The 22144-nt window shown below is 41.1% G+C and overlaps 1 protein-coding gene across 2 annotated transcripts in view; it reads left to right on the top strand.

The window, feature by feature from the left end:
* LOC131962550 (inositol 1,4,5-trisphosphate receptor type 1) overlaps positions 1-22144 on the top strand; it is a 97011-nt gene that overhangs the window by 58839 nt on the left and 16028 nt on the right. For both annotated transcript variants that reach the window (XM_059327510.1, XM_059327511.1), the window contains 12 exons: positions 1503-1635; positions 3581-3768; positions 8296-8479; positions 8633-8886; positions 10260-10460; positions 10693-10803; positions 11133-11228; positions 11491-11634; positions 11770-11877; positions 12028-12220; positions 15327-15449; positions 20039-20214. In XM_059327510.1, coding sequence (XP_059183493.1) covers positions 1503-1635; positions 3581-3768; positions 8296-8479; positions 8633-8886; positions 10260-10460; positions 10693-10803; positions 11133-11228; positions 11491-11634; positions 11770-11877; positions 12028-12220; positions 15327-15449; positions 20039-20214 — 1911 coding nt within the window. The remainder of the gene's footprint in view (positions 1-1502; positions 1636-3580; positions 3769-8295; positions 8480-8632; positions 8887-10259; positions 10461-10692; positions 10804-11132; positions 11229-11490; positions 11635-11769; positions 11878-12027; positions 12221-15326; positions 15450-20038; positions 20215-22144) is intronic.

The raw sequence follows: 22144 nt of genomic DNA, 5'->3' as shown, positions 1-22144 counted from the left end.
TTTTAAACAATATGTTTATTTGTTTTCACAGCACACAGTGAAAAACAAACGAACACAAAGAACAATCAAACAAATAAAATAAAATATATAAAAATAAAATAAAACATTTTAAAAAACCACACTGGGCTATACTACACTACAACTCGGCTCACAGACACAGAGAAAAATACATATCGACAGATGATTCAGAAATTATATAGATACAAAAATAAATGACAGTTAAGCACCCCACATGTTCCAGTCCTATGTAAATCCTTGTGTAAATATGGTTGAAATATTCATACCAATGTATAACATAAAAGGGTCCGATATTCTATGAAAGATGTCATCTTTATCACGCAGCATACATGTCAGATAGTCAAGAGATATTTATTCTATTATAACATTATGCCATTGTGTTCTAGAGGGAGCTTTATCTGTTATCCAGTTTAAGATAATACATTTTCTAGTACAGAAAGTTAACATTTTGTACAATTTCTTCTCATATTTGGAAATTACTGTGTTAAAAAATTCAAACACCAAGCACACCATATAAAATATTGAAAAGTATATAAGAATATTAAAAACAAACTATCCAAAAATATCTGTACAATAAGCAAATTTACATTCTAAAAATAAATTAGTATAAATGATCAGTGTATCAATACTGTAACTGCCATATGTATCTGGAATGTACCACACAAAGACTGTATGGTCAAATTTTCAATTTTGCTGATTCTGCTTTTGATTTCAATAATTAAAATTAAGGGCTCATTTTGATATATTTTTGATTCAAAAATTGAAATTGTGACGACCCTACTTAAAAGTGCTGGAAAAATTGCTTGAAATTCACTGTTAGCCTCCTGATGAGGACACTGTTCTTCACACCTCTTACATAAACTAATCTTGACCTCCAGAGCATAACTGTGGCAGCGGAGCTTACATAATGCTGCTGTCGTCTATCATGGACCACCCACAGTTGACAAAATCACTTTAACATAATCACGCACAAACACACACAAAAAACCCCTCTCTTTCATTTCCTTCACTTCATCCCATGGGAGGTCCGTCAGGTAGCTATGGGCTGCGGTTGCCATAACAACGGCAAAGTCGTGCTGCAAACTGCTCAACGGTGGATGAGTCACAGTGTGGGAGGGCTGGCCCCAGGTCTGTCTAAGTGAAGACCAGGACCTCACATTTTCACTGCACAGGGGCACTGGTGCTGCTGATAGCACTGTTGGCTGTGTGGGTTGTGTGTGACATAAACTTCAGGTTTTTCACACATAAAAATGTAAGCATTCTTTAAATTCAGTACTTAAAACGAAAAAGTTGTGGTTTCTCCTCCACTATGGATACCAGAGCATGGTCCTGATCATTCCCTGAGCTCATTGGGTTTGTTTATGTGCATCTAAAATGAACAATATATCAGTGATGATGCATGCTGTGCCTGTTATACAACATCTCCTCTCTCCCTGTTGCTGACATCACGTCACTACATCCTTCCCTTTCTTTCCCTCTCGTAGGGCGAGGCGCTGAGACAGATTCTGGTGAACCGTTACTATGGCAACTTCCATCGAAGCAGTGGGCGGAGGGACAGCTTGACGTCATTTAGCAATGGCCCCCTCAGTCCGGTAGGACCTGGCAAAAACCAGTCAGGTGGGACAGATGTTTTAATGCAGAAGTTTGTTGGTGATTCTTTACAGCAGGAAGTGATAAGTGTGGTGCAGTTAGTGCACAAAAGGCCACATAAACACTGATTTCAACATTGAGCTGTTGTTTCTGTGAAGCATTAACCAAAAGCTAAAGAGAAGCATGACTTTGCTGCATGTAATAACTGCAACTACTATCAGGGGGGCAAAGTCCAGATGAACCTTTTCCCTTTGTTTACCGAAATGTCTTCTTCCCCTGAAGTCATGAAGCCATAAAGCAAGGTTTTCTCAATAATGTTATATAAGCATGGGACTCTATCTGTCTGGCCCTGAGCCGGTTATCACCTCCAGAGTTGTGCTGCGTGCTGCCCTTTGAGCACGCAGAGCACAACAGTCTTATCACTCCCTGATAACGTGCTCATTGTGTTACTATCTGCAGTCAAAATACTGAATACTAAATCCCTGCAGTGTTTCTACTCCTATTTGAGTTATTGTTTCTGATATGTAAAATGTATGATGTAACAATTATCTGCACAGACATATCGGTGCCAATGGTATGAGCTGTTTTTCATATAAATTCAGCGCTGCCATATTGACCTAGTAACCAGAACAGGTTGTCGTCTGCTGGGGCACGATTGTCAGTGTTTTTACATTCAATGTAACACGAGTGTGAAACCATAACATATGTATATTATGCAGATTATACAGTAGAGCCAAATGTTGATGTAGCTGAACTCAAAGACACAGAGAAAATCACCTCAGCTCCCAGTTCACCATCTCTCCCATGTGCACCAAGATGTTGGCAAACTTCCAGGAACAGGAAGTATGACCCCTCCCCACTGTGTGATCCACTTTTCACTGTTGCTAGGTGACAGGCTGCTACTTCCAGTGGAAACAGGCTTTGCACCTGTTGCAGAAACAAGAGCCAGGCTGAGAATTCCTTATGTTCCCTGAAGCTGAGGCCTCAGGGGGGAAATGTGCAGAAAGTCATGTACAATGAATTACACTGCTTAGTGGCAGTGGTGGCCTTTTTAAGAAAATTTGGACTTTGCATGTGCCACATAATCTGTCCTTTATCTTTTAACATGGATAAATACATGTCCTGTATGATAGGAAACAGGCATCATATCTTTTTGCTCCTTTGAGGTTTTTGAGCTCAAGACTTTGTCAAATTTGTGCAATTTAGTGTGAATCTATAAAAAATCCAAAATCTTAATTTCTAGATTTTTTTCATTACAGATTTATGTAGTTATTTTATAGTTATTAGATTAATCAATTAGCTCATTAGTCTTTCAATTTTTTTATTTTTTTTGTGCAAAAAGAGCCAAACATTTATTGGTTTCATGCTTTTTAAATGTGGGAATTTAGGACATTTTTAAGTCATTGCAGAGGGCATGTTTCATGACTTTCTGACATTTTATTGACAAAACTATTAATCAGTTAATCAAGAGAATAATCACCAAATAAATTGATAATGAAAATAATTGTTAGTTGCAGTCCTATCTTCCTATCTATAACGTTCAAGAGGCAGGCTAAAATTATAGAAGAATTATACAATTCTCATTTTATCACATTTATTTATTAAATATTACATTTCATTATACATTATAAAATGTGTAATTACTGTATAACTGAAGTAAGACCAAAATGAATGTTTCCCTTCACTGAACTGTTGTGTTGTTAACTCATTAAACATCTTGTATCTCTGTCAGGATTATTATGTAGGAGTTTTTGGGGCTATTTATTTTTTAGATTTTGTTAAATGGTGCAAATGCCTGAATTTGCCGTTGCAATTTTAACATATGTTTAACTACAGGGAATTTTGCACATGCAACTACATAATATTGGGATAGATTTAATGAACGACCTGAAGAGACATTGGAAGATATTAACCTCATAGGCCTTATACATCTAACTCCTATCTGGCCCGACACACTCTCTCTGTCTCGCAGCTTTAGGGGGTCCTGGGGGCCTGAGTCGTGGGGAAATGAGCCTGGCCGAGGTACAGTGTCACCTGGACAAAGAGGGAGCCTCTGACCTGGTGATTGATCTCATCATGAACACCACCAGTGACCGCGTCTTCCAAGAAAGCATCCTCCTGGCTATTGCATTGCTGGAAGGTGGAAACACCACAATCCAGGTCAGTTCGCCCCCAGATCTCGTGGACAACATGTCTGAATCTTTATTATTGTAAAATAATACATATGACACACTTACCTACTTCGCTTGCTGTATCTGATCTACAGTGTTTTAGGTTCATGGGCTCTTATCTGAGTAAAAGCTTAGTTTATCCTGCACTGCATCTGTAGGATGATCAGTGAAAAGAACACAATGTTCCATGGGTTGTTTTTATTCCAGAGGATCTACAGTATGTGGGTCAGTGGGCCACCATAGCGGCACATATACATTACCAAGGTGGCTCTCATCCCCCTCTCTGTATATCCAGCTCATATCATTTGTCTAAGAGGTCAGGCCAGCTGCTGATCATGTCAGTAGTCGGTAGATTAGTTTATTAGAAAATATCCAGATTTTCTCACTTTGAGCTAATCTGTGCAATAACAAATGCAAAATAAAGGTTTTTTCCCTATTTGCTCTACCCAGAGCCACTCTAAACCCTCTATCTCTATCTGTCTCTCTTTTTAACATCTCTTTGTCTGTTGCTCTGTCTGTTGATCTTCTGTCCGTCTGTCTGTCTGTCAGTCTGTCCGTCTGTGTGTTGTGTAAGCACGGGGCTTGCATAATCAGATTAGAGCGAGGAAGCCACTGTGGTGGAGATAATGCTTTGGCTTCCCACGGCTGCTGCAGAGCTACGTCACGTGATCCGTCTGCGTTACATAAGGCCTGTGTGAATGAACAATGAGGAATGTCTCAGCCTTCAAAACATTCCAGCCTCTCTCCCGCTCCCTCGCACTCTCCTGCCGGCCCAAACTGGGTCATGCTGGGCCTCCGGAACTGGGGCAGTGGGGAGAGAGGGTGGAGGGACGGGGGGAACACAGAGGGGATTGAAGAGAAACTGGAGCTCCTCTCTCACCGTCTTAAGTTTGTTCAGAAAAGGGAGGTTTCTTAAAGGGGGGACTACTCTGTATGCAGTGCTAGAAAATGTGCCACATAGTACAAATATTTGTTTTCTTTTGAATTACTGGATAATTTCCTAAAAGCTACTAAGATCAAGCATTTTTAAAGTGACCCCATTGAAGACAACTTTTGCCCTCTGCTCTTATCAACAAAGCTCTCCAAGGATTTTTTTCAGTGTCTTCATCTGACATGCCGGGCTGAGCACCTGTCGACAACGTGTTCTCATGTAACATAGTTAACTATTTACTCATGGCCTACATAGCGCACAGAAATAAACCACGCAGAATAACTGGAGATTGCACACCTATCACTCACGTCCCCTCTCGTTCTGCTGTCATGCCAAGCTAGTGCATGCATGTTCTTGAAAGTCTTGTATATTTTACAGTCGGTGCATTCTGCTGCTTTCTAGCCTTGCTGGCTCCTTGCTGTGCCTCTTTAAGTCTGTCACATGCCAGGTCTTCTGTGATGGCTACGAGAGCTGCTCCAGCAGCTGTAAACTGTGTTGTGACATGGCGACTTGTGACATTTCACTCGTCAGCCATCTGTTGTGTAACCACATGCCGTTCTGTGTTCTGTTTCCCTGAAAAAAAATCTTGCAGTGCAGTCAGGTGCATTTAACCGATTTTGCAAAAAGAAAACGATTCAGGAGAAAAACTCTCTTTCGGGTTGAGAAATAACGAGAGAGGTGGCAGGTTTGAGGAAAGGAGGAAAAGGACTTGGAGGAGAGCAGAGCTGCATTTGGTTTGCATGTGGTGCTGCCTGACACGAGAGGGAGGGTGAGAGGGAAAGGGAGCGCGAGTATAAATAGCTGTTACATAACATCCCTTTGTTGATGCCAAGTGGCGGAACGGAAGGAGAGAAGGGAAAGCGCTATGACCTTGTTTTTCAGTGTTGTCCGCCCCCACCTCGCCCCACTCCTCTCCGTCTCATTCCACTCAGGGTTTGTCTCCATGGATACAGACAGGCACAGTGTTTACCCAACACTGCAGGGGGCCCCTGAGATGCTCTCTCTCTTTCTCTCTCTCCTCCGTCCTCCTTTCTTACTATTACTCCATTCTCTCCTTGACCACCATGTGTTACTTCATCCATAACGTCACCCTCTCCATCATGCCATTCTCATCCTCGCTTTTCCACTGATATCAAAACACAGATGGTGTCTTGATACGGCGGCACAGATTTTGTCAACCGGGTGTGTAAAGACCAGCATCAAAACACTACAGAGGCAGCCGTGTGGTTAGATATGAAAGTTTAGGTTTTTTCGTTTCTGATTCATTGTAAGATGCAACCTTACATGCAATTCTAAAGAAACCATAAAATGAAAGTGTGCTGCGGTGTTTTTCTTCACTGTGGTGTTCCGGCTTCGTGCACAAGGCTTTGTCTTTGTTTCAGTGACTCACTCGATCCAATAAACTCTGCTCAGTTCTTAGAAACAGGCTGTTTTAAAAAATGACTCCGCTGCAGGTGAAAACTTTCTCTGCTGGGCGTGATAATTAATAACTCTAACATGACCAATACATTCACCTTGCAGCCACCATCAATCACAAAAACGCACCTTTACTGCAGTGAAATATAATAGCTCAGCTAACCCTGATCCATAATGTCAAATACCCCTGCCAGGCACGGTGCCACTCCTGCCAGCCCCTCACTGTGAGCCTGACTGCACACTTAGACTGATTGCAGTATCTCAAACCCTGGGATATCCCACAGATGAGGACTGCGACATTAATAAAAACGATAGTCAGTGGAAAACGATTACATAAGTTGGCAGTCGCAGAGTTTTCGGGAGAATACTGTAATACTGCATGTGTGAGATGCGGGTGTGTCCTCTCGAAATTGGCATGTGCCTGTGCCGGAGACAGCTGACCTAGTTTTGCGAGAGTAAAAGTCAGTGGGTGTATTAGCGTATGAGCTCTCCAGCTTGCGTGTGCTTGTACTGTAAAAGTGTGTCTGTGTGAGTTATATAATGGTAAAGGGAGGGAGGCGGGGTTGATATGTGTTAACCTGGCCCTGGGCCTCATACCTCAACCTCTCTCACCCCCCTAGCAGGCCCAGGCTGCCTGTTGGAGGACACTGTTACGTGAGCAGAGACAGACAGGAATGACCATTACTGCCCCCCCTCCTCCCTGGGCATGCTGTGAGTTGTGAGCTGTGAGTGGCCTGCCAGTGTTGCAGCTAATCCTCCTCTCTGCGCTCTCCACTCTGTCATCAAGTTGTTTATTGCGTGATGGCCTTGCTCCCCGGCAGCCCCCCCTCCCCTCTCCCCACAGTGCTATCTCCTCGTCCCTGAGTGTTGGCAGTGTGTGTACGTGCAGGAGGGCTGCTGCTCAGTGGTGGAGGGCCGGGGTGGGGCACAGTTAAGGCTCTGGAATCCGCTTCAGGGCACAAGCACACAGTTATGTCATTGTTTCTTTGGAAGAAACTTGGCTGCAGAACCGTGTTAGCTCTGCTCTGTGTTCTCTTAATAAGCTGCATACACCCTGTTGTTTGGCTACCTAATTGGTTGGTCACTATTTATCAATTTCGTATGCAGTAAGAGGTTTATATGCATTAAACGCACTTCTAACACCCTCACCGTGTCCTTGAAACAGCGGGAACAATGCTCGTTTTGTCCGTTCTGCTTAACCGTTTCCTTGTGACTATCATATATTTGTTTCCTCCAGTAGCCCAGTTTTACATCTAACCTGGAAAGACAGAAGGTTATGTAACAGCTTTGAGAACTGGCCTAGATACTGTCTGATAACATTCCCTCCCTATCTCTTGCTCTCGTTTCCCCTCTCTCGATCAGCTGCTTTTTTTCTATTTAACTCCCCTATTCCCTCTTCGGTGTCTGTCTTTCCCCTTCAGCTCTTTTTCTTCCCGCTCCCCACATTCTCTGTTTCTCTATCTGTGTAAGTAGGCTAGGCTTCTACCTCTCGTGTCATTTTTCACCCTGTTAGTGTGGTGAGGCTGCTTCTGCTGGTCGAAGCCTTTCCATAGGCTGCAGCAGATAACAGCTCTTACATAATGAAAACAACAGCCCTGTGGGTTGGGACACGGTGTATCATTGCGCTCGCAGGCTCGACAGTGTTCCAATTTTGCCTGACCCCATTCCGCAGGAATAAGTGCAGCGTTTAGACGCTCCCTTAGCAGGAAATCCAGACTTGCTTGGATGTAGTTATGTAATGTTTTGTGAACGCCTGATGGTTTATTTGTTAAAATGTAGAGGGAGATGTGTTCACAGACAGACAAAGAATTTTAAGTCTGTGTTGCCTGTTCCAACATCACGTTCGCTGGTTCTGACCTTTGCTCACTGCACTCTAAATAACTTCTCAGTTGCATAATACAAGCTTGAAAGAAAGTGTTGACTATGTGATGCATGTGGTTAATTATATGGGGGCTGAACTAATGATTATTTTCATAATCGATTAATCAGTTTTGGCTGGATTTGTCAAGAAATTGTAAAAAAATATATTTTTTAAAATAATTTCCCAGACATTCCAAAGTACCAATTTGAATTTAGTTGTTTTGTCCTGTCAGCAGGCTGTTAGCAAAATTGCATTTAGCAGAAAATAAGATCCATTATCTTCCTTTTTCCTCTCTTATCTGTATCCAGCGTTCGTTCTTCTGCCGTCTGACGGAAGACAAGAAATCAGAAAAGTTCTTCCGGGTCTTCTACGACCGTATGAAGGTGGCCCAGCTGGAGATCAAAGCCACGGTGACAGTAAATACCAGCGACCTGGGAAACAGGAGGAGAGATGATGACAGCCAGGACAAAGACGTCCCTGTTCGCAAAAAAGGTCAGAGGTCACATACTGTGATGTGTGATGAAGTGATGTCAGGTTGTTACCATCTAAAGATGATCTACAGTTGTTTGCAAATCCAGAGTAGAAAGAAATTTCTGTGGTTTTGACTGCATCTTTAGTCATTTCTTGGTGTCTGTCTCTGTTTAGCCAGAGACTCTGCGGTGGTCATGACGGAGGATGTGAGAGAGCAGCTTTTAGAGGCCTCATCTGCCACCAAGAAGGCTTTTAACTCTTACCGGCGTGAAGCAGACCCTGAGGACCACTTCAACTCAGCTGATGGCCAGCCCAGCGCTGGGGACAAGAACCAGGACGAGGGAGAAATGAGTTTTGTAATCGTTATCATGCAGCCCATCCTTCGCTTCCTCCAGCTGCTCTGTGAGAATCACAACCGTGACCTACAGGTGAGACAGACTGATATCTGTGAGAGTGAATCACACTTGGCTGCAGTAGTCTAAACCATGGTTGTGACCTGTTATCCGTCATTACATATATCTCAGGTTTTCATTACATATCTCACGGTTTTCATTACATATCCTGAATCCTTTAATCAGCATCGTCATTTGTACGAGAAGTCAGGCCGGACTTCTTTAAGCTATGTAGATGGCTTCTCTGGCAAATCTTCATTCATAGAAAGGAAATATGAAAGGAAAACTCTGTTTCATTTCTTCCATTCGTGTATTCACAGAGTCTCCTGTTTTTTTCTGTGACGCTCTTTCACTGAGCCTGGAAAGAGCTGCTTTCAGTTACTTAACTTCTTAGTCCTACTGTCAATTCCAGAAAGAAGGCAGCTGGAGAATTTAATGAGGTTTAGAGCATTATGCAAACCTAAGAAATATGTCTGCAGATGTCTTACTTGATAATTAAAATGATTGTGCAGTTTGTATCTTACAATGTCTTAAAATAGTATTTCCCCTTGTATCACACAGTATGTACCGACTCAGCTGGGCCTTGTTTGGTGGTTCAAAGCTAATTTAAAAGCATTAAATGCTGAAATTAAATCCTCTCATTTACTTTCATTCAGGAATCAGTTTATCTGAAAGATGTAGTTTACGCAAAATTTTAAATGATTAATTCTCAGCTTGATCTTGTACCAAGATCTACATTTTATTTTCTATGAAAACATCTTTTTTATATTGCAGAAATGGTTATAATCCTAATTTAATATGTAGCTAAACTATTCCTTTACCGTTTTGTTAATGTGTTGCTTAGTTTTGATTCACTTCCATAAACGGATATCCGCATATATATGCAGAATCTGAAGTCAACAGTTCAAGACTTTGATATCTGAAGCCTTCTGGTTTCCATTTGTAGTCCGAGTAGTAACAACCAATCACGTTTGAGCAGGATTCAGCTGCATGCACATAAACAGTCCATTTGGAGGGCAAAAGAGGGGGAAGCCATTAACTGAAATGCATTAGCTATTGCTGACGTTGATTTAACTTTTTATATGTTTTTTTTTTTTAAACATTTCAATAGTCCAGTCGCTGATGTCATCTCTCAACTCCAGCTCCATTTTCTCATATTAAATTGCTCAGACTGTAAACATTTACCAGCAAACGGAAGGAAGTCTTTGCCTGATATCTGTAATCCAGATATCTGCTGGCTGCACCGAAACCCCAGAAATATTTGTCGTTGCCCCCAGAGACTAAATCGTTGCCGGGCAGAAAGCTAATTGTTTCCCAGATTGGGTTGTAATTGTTTTATTTTTGGTTTGTTTCCAGTTTAGTCGACATTTCCCAGTCACACAAACCAAATAATAATACTATCTCCTCAGAACTTCCTTCGCTGTCAAAACAACAAGAACAACTACAACCTTGTGTGTGAGACTCTGCAGTTCTTGGACTGTATCTGTGGCAGCACCACAGGGGGTCTCGGCCTCCTGGGACTCTACATCAACGAGAAGAATGTTGCTCTCATCAACCAAACCCTGGAGAGTCTCACAGAGTACTGCCAGGGCCCCTGCCATGAAAACCAGGTAAATAAAGAAACCACAACAGAGGGGAAGTCTTGGACTGTACAAGGGCACTCTGTCTTTTTCATATATCCGTTCGTTAAAAGGTTATGTTTTTGGTTCGGTCTGTGTGTTTGTCGGTTTGTCAGATTACCAAGTAGAAGAATGTTGCATGGACCAAAGAAGAACATATTAAATGTGGAGCAGTGTTCTCCAAGCGCCTCTCTAGTTTCTTCATGTTTTTTGTCTCTTCTAGAACTGCATTGCCACACACGAGTCCAATGGAATTGATATCATAATCGCCCTGATCCTTAATGACATCAACCCGCTTGGGAAAAAGCGGATGGACCTGGTGTTGGAGCTCAAGGTGAGTTGTTGAGAGTGAAGAGGAGGAATGGGTTCGGTCTGCGTTTGTGTCTTAGGCCATAAACGAGAAGAAAAAAAATCTGCAGTAGTTTTCTTTCATAGCAGGATGGAATATCACTAAGAGGCTACAAGTATAAGAGCTGGGCATTCATTCGTCTGAGCTGAAGTAGCTTTTGTGCTCACTTGCCAAGACAAATAGCTACAGAGTGTATTTTCCTAAAGCAGCAGGGTTCTGTCTGTTTTTCTTGGATGTAGAGACCGACAGAGCCTAAGTTCTTATCTTGGAACTCTCTTTTCCTTTGCTTGCTTTTTCTCTTTTTTCACTCCCAGAACAATGCATCCAAGCTGCTGCTCGCCATCATGGAGAGCCGCCATGACAGTGAGAACGCAGAGAGGATCCTGTACAATATGAGGCCTAAAGAGCTGGTGAGGAGATGATGTTTTTACATCTTAAAGACATTTTCCTTGGTTTTCTTTATAATAACCGAAATCATTTTCAAGAAAACCATGAAAAATGGCTAGATATCAGCTATTAAATTAAACTCTTATGAACCCATTGTTGTTGTTATCAGTATATTTGTCCAAACTCAAGTACCTTTAATTTGTACCAGGCATTTAAATGAACAAGAAAATGAAGAAAACAAGGGTGGTCTAATTATTTTTACCATGACTGTATGTGTGTGTGCAGGTGGAGGTGATAAAGAAGGCCTATCTGCAGGGAGAGGTGGAGTTTGAGGACACAAAGGAGGAGGAGGATAACGGGGAAGAGGAGGAACACGATGCTGCTTCTCCCCGAAATGTTGGACACAACATCTACATTTTAGCTCACCAGGTCTGCTGTGCATCTCTGCAACATGTTCAATGCATAGCATGACACACAATATTATACAATTATGAGACACACGTGTTGTCTAGGTGTTGTTTTTTTGTGACAATCTCATTTCTTGGCTCTGTGTCCTCTGTAAAGTTGGCGCGTCATAATAAGGAGCTGTGCATGATGTTAAAGCCAGGAGGAGCGAATGGAGAGGGAGATGAGGCCCTGGAGTTCTACGCCAATCACACTGCTCAGATAGAGGTCATGACACACAACGCTTGTCACTAGTTGAAGCCCCCAGTAGTAGAATATTACCAAACAATCATCTAGAAAACTAAATGTATATTTTGTGAAGGGTTTCTGCAAATAAACAATGTGGACCTACTAAGGTGACCGTGGCTCTCCATTTAGATTGTGCGCCAGGACCGCACCATGGAGGAGATAGTGTTCCCCGTGCCCAACATCTGCGAGTTCCTGACCACCGAGTCAAAGCTGCGAGTCTACTACACCACAGAGAGAGACGAGCAGGGCAGCAAGATCAACGACTTCTTCCTGCGAGCGGAGGATCTCTTCAATGAGATGAACTGGCAGAAGAAACTCAGAGGTGAAGCACAGAATTTGGCCAAAAGTGCAATAATGCTCCAATACTTCCCATTGAAAAATATAGGAATCCCATGATAAACCAACACTATGTTCATTATTAATTAATCATTCTGAATACAGTGATTGGCTTACCATCACAAACTCAACCAACATGTCATCCTTAGATTTCTTGTTTAGTTTAACCAACAAAATCAAACCCAAAGATAAAGTAAATTAATCTTATTATATAAACCAGTAACTCTTTACACTTAAGAAGGTGGAAGCAAAACTTTTTTTCTGCATAAATAATATTAAATTGTTCCTATATCGAATTTGCTGCTCATACACTCATTTGTTTGTTTCAACACTGTACATAATGCTTCAGACAAAACATGCCATTAACAAGTACAATAAGGGATGGCGTAGGTGGTGGGAGAATTCTCTGCACACAGCTGGTGCAGCAGCAGGTAGCAACAAGCATTCAGTGTGCTTGTTGTCATGACGACTTTATTGTCATTTTAAATGTGACGTTTATTTTATGAGTCATGGGATGCTGATAAGTTAGATAAGTTGTGTACAACTTCACTGTCTTTTCTCCAGAAAATTACTTCATGCCTCTTTATTGCAACTTGGTTGCAGCATGGTGGCTCAATAAATTGGTCACTGTTGGGCGTCACGGTGGTAGACTGTCTACGACTAAGGCTGAGTCCTTGGACCCTGTTTGAATCCAGCCTGAGGTCCCTTTGCTGCATGTCTTCCCCTCTGTCTCCCCCTGTCAATGTGGAAGTGCGTTAAACCTGCATTCTTTCTAAAGGCACCCAGGGGAAGACTCCACTGGTTAGTTAGAAGTTAGATTGTGTAGAGGTCTATGAGAAAATTATCCTACTTCTCACCTGAATTTTTTCAGTAAACATTTTCCTAATGAAGTTATGGTCACAATCATTAGTTTCGAGTCTTCTTTAATTTAGCATGACGTTCATTTAGTAAAGTATAGTCCCATTTAGAGTAAAATAGAGGATAAAGCAGGCTATGCTTTAGCCCGTAGCTACCTTATGATTGATATGTTGCTGCGATAGTGTAATCCGTGTTTTCATCTGATAGTTTTTACCCATACAGTTTGTTTTTAGTTCTAAAGAGTTAGCTGTAACTTTTTGGTCCCTTAAAATGCTTTGTTCAGTGTTTAGTTTTAAGTTACAAAAAGAGACTTCAAAAAGTCTGTTGTTCATTTTTGCACTTTGCTAACTAAGCTAGCTAGCCCAAGTGATAGCTAATAACTATGCCCATCCAAATATGGTCACTTCTGCTTCAAAAAAGAAGATGGCAATGGCCAATTCAGATGGCAAAAAAAATCATGAAGCTTTAAAACGGAAGTCGGGTAACCAATGGGCGATGTCATGGTGGCTATGTCCACATCACCCGTCTTTATTTACAGTATTGTTTCCTGCCACAGTCCAAAGACGTGCTTAAGTTGAGTTAATCGGAAATTCCGAACTAACTGTAGGTGTGATTGTGGTTGTGTAACGACGTGTCCCAGTGACAGACTGGCAACATGTCCAGGGTGTATCCCGCCCCGTGCCCACTGCATGCCGGGATAGATCTCAATTCCCTGTGAGCCTGAACAGGGTAAGTTGGTTTGGAAAATGCATGGAAGCATACCCAACTCAACAGCAGCGCTAACAATGTCATCCTGTGTGCGCTCATGTTTTGTGTGTGATTGTTTCCACTGTCTAAAAGCAGACAGGGGCTTTCCACATTCTTTGAGCCGTGAAACAGTTGTACAGTAACCTTATGAATCACAACTGAGAGCGCGCTTGCTCACGCACACAAACATAGACACACAGACCCGCACCCACACTCAATCACATTTCTAATCCACGTACGAGACTGCATACCCACACAAAGCCATATTTTGTCTCTCACTCAGAAGAGGGGATGGACAGATAAAAAGTCCCTGCAACATTTTTTCTTTTCCACTAACAGCACAGGACAGGAAACAGTCTATTAAAAGTCAGCTTTGTATGTCAAAGGTCAAAGCGGCGTTTTTTATTTTCTGTATCAACATACAATAAAGTTTGCATTTCACTCTAAAAGAGCTTAAATAAACTATTCATTCAGTCCCTGATGAGAGCAGTGTATGGTTTATATTTATGAACATTTTCAACATTTGAGCAGTGGCATTCTGGAAGAGCTTCCAGCTATGATGAATGTTGGATAAACTCTTTGAAATGTAACCAAAGCATTTAGTAAAATGCAGTTGCAGCAATTAACCCTTTATCAGGCAATGATTATATTTGGATATTTGGTAACTTGAGCGGACATCTATAACAGGTCTCCTCGCTCTCCGTGAGCTCATAGAACCACATGGATTTCTACATCACAGATAGCGACACTGTGGCATCTGACCAATCAGTAAATCATTCAAGATTCAAGCTTTCCTTTATTGTCATTGTATTAAAAAAGTATACAACTAAATTTACGTGTGCTTCTCATATATAAGGTGCTTTAAAAAAGACATTCAGACATTACGCATATGTAATAAGTAGTCTAAAAAGATAATAAATAGTTTAAAGGTAAAAGATAAAGTGGTGATGGATGCAAATGATGTGTTATTGTCTATTTAGGGTTGCTGTGGGAAAGAGACTATAATAAATATAATAATAATAATAATAACTCAATTGACCTTGATTTGCAATATAAAAATTAAACATTTTGCAAAAAGTCTTGTAATATCCCCCAATAACACTTCAGGGTTGACATTTTCAATTTCCAGGAGTGCCCTATAAAGGGTGAAGTGCAGTAAGATGGTTTTATTGATTGATTTATCTGCTGGTGCCAAGTTGACTCACTTAATAATTTAAGTTAATAAGTCAGTTAATTTGCAAGTAGAGTTTCAAAGAGAGATGAGTTATGGGTATTTATACCAAGTAGCTTCCATTTAAAATATTTTAATGCTTTGTAAGCACCTGACTCCCCCTCAGAAGTTGGATTCAGCCTCCATCCTATTGGACGTTGGGGTGTGTGTGTGTTTTTATTGTTTTTTAACGTTTCTTATGCGTAATAACTCAGCCTCTGACCTCCTGTCACAGTATCTGTTGTCTGATGCCCTACTGTGTCTCTCTCCCCTTCAGCCCAACCAGTGCTGTACTGGTGCTCCAGAAACATGTCCGTGTGGAGTAACGTTTCCTTCAACCTGGCTGTGCTCATGAACCTGCTGGTCTGCTTCTTCTACCCCCTGGAGGGGGTGCATGCAGGTCAGTCACATGAGAAGACACCTGAGTGTGAGAGCAGGCTTTTTAAAACAGACCCATGTCTTGCTTACATCCTGTTACTAATATTACTGTAAGATCTCACGTTACGTTTCCAGTGTTTAAGTAATTATGAAGTAGATATTAGCTTAGTCCTGGTCCTCTTTATTGCATATAACATATTTACTTTTTCTGCAGTGAAATATTCCATGCATGTTGTATTGATTCAGCATCTCAGAGGTGTATTTGTATGTGTTGTTGCATTCAGATTTCTTTTGAAACCAGGGTCAGACAAAGGCTATGTGCAAAACAGGAAGAACAGGGCCTGTTGCTGAAATGTTTGCTGCCACAAACAGCATATTACATCTTACAGCAAAAAAAGTGTGAAATGTGAAAAAGACAGGGGAAAAGCCTCAATACACAACCAGAGATCAGTAAGATTACATCCCGCATTAAAAGACATATTATGCAACCCATTTTAGTGTGTATCCAGTTGTTTTTAGAGGATTTTCAACCTTTCCTTTTACATTTACTTGATACTTTTATGTAAGAAACTGGGAAGGCATGTCACACGGCGCACCCACCCACAGAGACTTTAAAGAGCTGAGCCTCAGTGTTGACCCACTGATCTCCTTTTAGCACATGTTCTGATCTGCTGACTTCTAATCACCTGACCAGGATAAGCAGCAGGACCTGAGAAACCCTCTATCTTTTTTTTAAGACACACCCTTCCACACACACACACACACACACACACACACACACACACACACACACACACACACACACATACATATAATAACCTCACCCCATCACAGCCTGAGCCCTTATTTACTTTCAGTACTATGGAGACCACAATAAACACAAGAGGGCCCTGTGTCATTTAAAGTCCCATAAACAGAGATTACATTGGCTCAGGTAGGACAAAGTCGAACACGACATATCAGGTTATCAAAAAAGTCTTACATCATGTTTTCTACTTCAAACAAGGCAAGTGATTCAGCTGCCAAATCCTCTTGTGTGATGTTTTTCTATTTACTGTCACCGGGCTCATTTCCCATTTGAATCTCTGCCATGCTGCTTATTTTGCAAATTCTGCAAATTTTCATTATTTATCTTTACATGCATTCATATAGTCATTATATTTACATGCAATTTGTCAAAGAATATGAGACTTAAATAAAAAAATTAAAAAATGAAAACCATTTAACTTTATTTTAAGTAAAAAAGTCATTGAGTTATGAAGTTAAAACAAACAATATAAAAAAATCAGAATTAACAGTTAACATTGTTCAATAAAAGGACAAGTACAGTCATTGGTCAGGTGGTGCTTAATCCTTTTTAAGAATTTTTTTTTTTTACAGTTTTGTTTACTAAAATATACAGTGGCTTGAAAAAGTATTCATCCCCCTTGGATGTTTCACCCTTTTGTTGCTTTTACGCATGAAGTCATGGTGGATATAATTTGGCCTTTTTAAAAAGAATTTGCAAAAAAAACCTCTTTCATAAGTAGTATAAATGAATTAAAAATCTATGAGGTAAAATCAATGAGTGCATAAGTATTCATACCCTTTAAAGTAACTGAACTAATTCAACAGAGTTCCAGCTAGTTGATGCAGCAGAGTCACAGTTAGTGAAATGGAGATCACCTGAGTACAGTTGATGTGTGTCAAGTGATTATAGTATAAAAAAACATGTGTCTGGGAGGTCCAGTCTCTGGTTCATCACTATTCCTGCTACAATAGTACCATGAATACAAAAGAACACTCCTAGTAACTCAGAGAAAAGATCATTGAACAGTAGAAGTCAGGAGATGACTACAAAAAAAGAAAAAAACTTACTGGACATCCCACAGAGTTCAGTTAAACCATCATTAAGGAATGGAAGCAGTATGGACCTTGTTTAAATCTGCCTAGAGATGGCCGTCCTCACAATCTGAGTGACCTGACAAGAAGAAGACTGGAGAGGTTGGTCACCAAGACACCTAGGACCACTCTGCAGGAGTTATAGGCTTCGGTGGCTCAAATAGGAGAGATTGTACATACAACAACTGTTGCCAGGTTCTTCACCAGTCGGAGCTGTGCGGGAGAGAAAAAAAGCTCATCAAATCTCACCTGGAATTCACCTAAATGCATGTGGGAGACTCCAGGGTCAACTGGAAGAAGGTTCTACGGTCTAATGAGACAAAAACTGACCTTTTTGGCGATCAGGCTAGACACTATGTTTGGCGAACACCAACCATTGCACATCACCATAAACGCACCATCTCCAGCGTGAAGCATGGTGGTGGCAGCATCATGCTCTGAGGATGCTCCTCAGCAGCAGGTCCTGGAAGGCTGCAGGACCAGTCTTCTTCTTGTCAGGTCACTCAGATTCTGAGGACGGCCATCTCTAGGCAGATTTAAACAAGTGACATACTTCTTCCATCTCTTATTTCTTTAAAAAAAATTTTGTAGTCATCTCCTGACTTCTACTGTTCAATGATCTTTTCTCTGAGTTACTAGGAGTGTTCTTTTGTATTCATGGTACTATTGTAGCAGGAATAGTGATGAACCAGAGACTGGACCTCCCAGACACATGTTTTTTTATACTATAATCACTTGACACACATCAACTGTACTCAGCTGATCTCCATTACACTAACTGTGACTCTGCTGCATCAACTAGCTGGAACTCTGTTGAATTAGTTCAGTTACTTTAAAGGGTATGAATACTTATGCACTCATTTATTTTACCTTATAGATTTTTAATTAATTGACATTATTTTGTAAAAATCTGTTTTCACTTTGATATTAAAGAGGGTTTTTTTGCAAATTCTTTTTAAAAAGGCCAAATTATATCGACCATGATTTAATGTGTAAAAGCAACAAAAGGGTGAAAATTCCAAGGGGTATGAATACTTTTGCAAGGCACTGTATATATGGACAGCGTTTTGGGCTTAATTTTTGGACATGTGATTATATTAAGAAACATGTATGAAGGAAACATAAAAGGGAAAATAAATATTAACTAAAAAATGACCTGTAAAGACATTAATTCATAAAAAAAATACATTTATCTGCCACAATTTTAAAATAATCTAGCTGAAGGTGACTGTAGCTCACATTAAGATGAAGTTGCAAATCAAAAATCCTCAAATACTAAAATTTCAAGCCACCCTTTCAAACCAGCACATTACATAAGAGCTCTTTTACACCCTTAAAAAGTATTTAAATAGTTCAAAGTGAACCAATGAACAAGTTTGAACTACAAATCCATTTTGTCTGTAGTTCTTGTATAAAAACTGGGAGCACAGCATGAGTAAGGTCTGACTGTATTTCTCCTCTGCAATGGAACTCTTTCTGTGTGCAAGACATCATCACGTGAGACTCCAGCATACCTTTGGCCTGCTTTAACAGGCACTTTTATGGCTTTGGGCCCCTGCCTCCTCTCACACTCACATGCACACAACCACGGTGCTTGCTCTCCCTCTGCTCTCCTCCCTCCTTTGCTCAGGGCTTTAGAATGAGGGTTATAAGAGCAGGAGATCTAGGTCAGTGTGTTCTGCCTGCATGCATGACTGATCGTCTTTTGACGAATAGCCTCGGTTAGCACCATGTACTCAACACATGCTCACGCGCAAACAATGCAGCCTTTTCAACTGTTGATTCTACAGATGTTTGCGCACAATCATCCGCCTGCAAGGTAGCTGCAGAGCTTTGTGAGTGCCCAGCTGTTTCAGTCTGCCACATCACTGGAGCTGTGTGTTGCTCCCTGCTCGTTCCTCATGAATCTTTCAGCTGAGGTATTTTTAGAGATGGCTGTTATGTAAGTGGCACCTGTCATGTGATCTCCACAGGGATAGGGAGGGAGAGAAATCTAGGGGAAGGGAAGGAGACAGAGATAGGCAAGGTAGGAGGAGAGGAAGTAGGGGAGAGCTCCCTTCCCTGCAGTACTCCCCTTCTGCTTTCTCATCCACTACTACTCACTCTGTTTTTTTTAATCCTTGCAGTTCTGCGCCATTTTCCTTTTTCTCTCTCTTTCACCATTTTCTGTTGATCTTTTTCTACCGTTCTCACATCAAATCATTCACCTATTTTCTGTTTTCTGTTGTTGATCTCTGACCAGTGCTGATAGAGCGCCTACAAACACACACGTTTGTCACAGAGGCAGCAAGTTGGGTGTGGCCTTGTTTTCGTGCTGATCAAACCTGGTCTTGGGTTTTTAGCCTGATTGATACATTGTCACATGAGCCCCCTGACTCTAATCCTGGATTTACCCTCGGATCAGGGGGAAGCATCAGGTAGGCTCTCACCAAAGCTTAAAGCACACACAAACACACAAAAAGTATGTCATATACTTTTGGGTGTTATGTAACCAGCCTCACTGATGAAGGCCTGAGGCCTGCCTGAGAGGCAGAACTAGAAGACGCCAGTTAAAAACCCTGTTTATCCGGACAAGGCCTCATTTAAGCTGCAATCTGCGCTGTCATCCTCAACATGATAGCATTCCACAGATGGCAAATTAACTATGTAACAGGGCTGTCAAATAGAGTGATTTTAGCAGGCCTCCTTACAGCTTGCATGTGCATTAATGCGTAAGTTTATCTTCTGCAGGTATGCTGGATCCCCACCTATCAGCGCTGCTGTGGATGGGAGTCTTGGCAACAATGGTCATCGTTATCATCATGCCCCAGCCGCTGGGCATCCGCGCCCTAGTCATTATCACCATCCTGCGTCTCATCTTCTCTGTCGGCCTGGAGCCGACCCTCTTCCTCCTGGGTGCCTTTAATGTGAGTCATCTGCCTTAAAGGGCCTGTTCACCAGAAACACCAGTGGTGGTATCCAGTCACGCAGCTAGTTTTGGTTTTAATTGCCTGGCTTTTAAGATATCAGTCTCTGAAATTTCTGTTGCCAGCCCCCAAATACAATGGAAAGGAAGGGAATTTTGAGCTGAAACAATTATGCCACATTTCTACTGCATGGTACCACATATCTCTACTCGACTCAACTCTCACAAAAGTTGTGGATAGTACCTGGTACTTTTTTTGGTACTACGTCGGAAACGTACTATAAGCTTGAATTAAATCACTGCAGCCCAGTGATTGGTCAGAGAAAACTCTCACTGGGGCATTATGGTGCTTTTCTATTCTTAATATCTTTTTAAACTAAATACACTTGGATTGTTGTTACAAACAACTTTAAGATGTTGCCCTGGGATCTGAGAAAGTTGAGAAACCTGCTTTTCATCAACACTTAATTGAAATTAGACTTAATAGATTAATCAACAATAATAAGAATTATAAATTTCATCCCTAGAATCTTGTTTGTGGTGCTCAAATATAAGATAAGATAAGATATTCCTTTATTGATCCCCCATGGGGGAAATTCAGGTGTTGCAGCAGCACAAATACAGAGTAAAGACAGATTATGGAAATAAAAATAGAATAATAAAAATGAAATATGAAACAGAATAAAGATTTTTTTAATATATATATATAAACAGTATTAAATAAGCATACAAACAAGCAAACAACTAAGACCAAACTAAAAAAACACGTTAAAGTGGCAGTGAACAAAGCAAACAAAAACAATGTCCCTGGACACTCAGTGGATAGTTTCATTTCATTAAAACAATTTTCTACAGAGGAGCTTGTCTTCATGCAAACAGTTAATTTTTCTCCATTGTGTTGGGCTAGAAGCAGAAATCTCAGAATATTTTAAATCAAGTGAAGGCAAAACTATCTGCGTTTCTCCTCTCTGCTGTTGGTGAAAGTGTGTCTCTGTGGTTTGTTCATAATTTCCCCCAGAGAAATGTTAAAACATACCATTTCTATTTCCCATTCACACACACAACTGTTTGTACTTTCATGTACTAAGAAACCTCCACCGCACTGGTTCCAGTTCTCCTTTCAGCTCTCGCTCACACTCATGCCCACTTGGCAGGCCGGTGCCCCATCTGCTTGTGGTGTCGCCCCCTGGCCCCACAGTTCTCCTTGGCAGTGCCTGGCTGTGCTTTGGGGTGTGAAGTGCGTCACTGAACCCTAGAGAGTGTGACTCCACCCCTGCACCCATTAGAGACTTTTTACATGTGCCCTTCATCTCACACACACAAACAAAATAAGTCTTGCACACGCCTCTATCATCATTTCAATCATTACGTTTACATGTACACAAGAAACCAGGTTATTGAGAGGGATCAGGTTCATGCAGGGGATCAGAGAGCACGTTACCATGGACTGCAGTAACCTGGTTACTCCAAAATCCACTTTACATGCAGCTGGTCAGTAGTCAGATGTCTCTCTGACTTTTTTTTACATTTTTAACCAAGTTTTTTGTCTTTGCTTTTTTCTCTTTTATTTCCCAGTTTCATTCTCAGTCAGAGTTACGATTTCATTTTTAAAAGGATGCACTGCTGATGACCTCTCCTTTTGTCCCTTTCTCCCATGTCACATTGATACCCTCCCTGCCCTAAGTCTCTATCATGCACATGCACTCTTGTAAAAACAAAAAAGCCTGTCAGAACATAATCAAGAAGTCAGGTTTCTCCAGTATGTTTCTATAGAAGCTGTGTTAACCGGGTTTCTGTTAATCCCCTTCCCTCGTGTCTCGTTTACATGACAGTTTAAGAAATCAAGTTACTGCAGAAAGCCACCAAAAACCCGGTTACTTATCTGCATGCAGACACACTTAGGTGTCCTCATTAAGCTTTAAAAGCCTGAC

Source organism: Centropristis striata, chromosome 3, assembly GCF_030273125.1.
Source record: "Centropristis striata isolate RG_2023a ecotype Rhode Island chromosome 3, C.striata_1.0, whole genome shotgun sequence".
Lineage (NCBI taxonomy): Eukaryota > Metazoa > Chordata > Actinopteri > Perciformes > Serranidae > Centropristis > Centropristis striata.
Note: the sequence above shows the minus strand (reverse complement) of the source record. Positions and strands in the feature narration are given on the sequence as shown.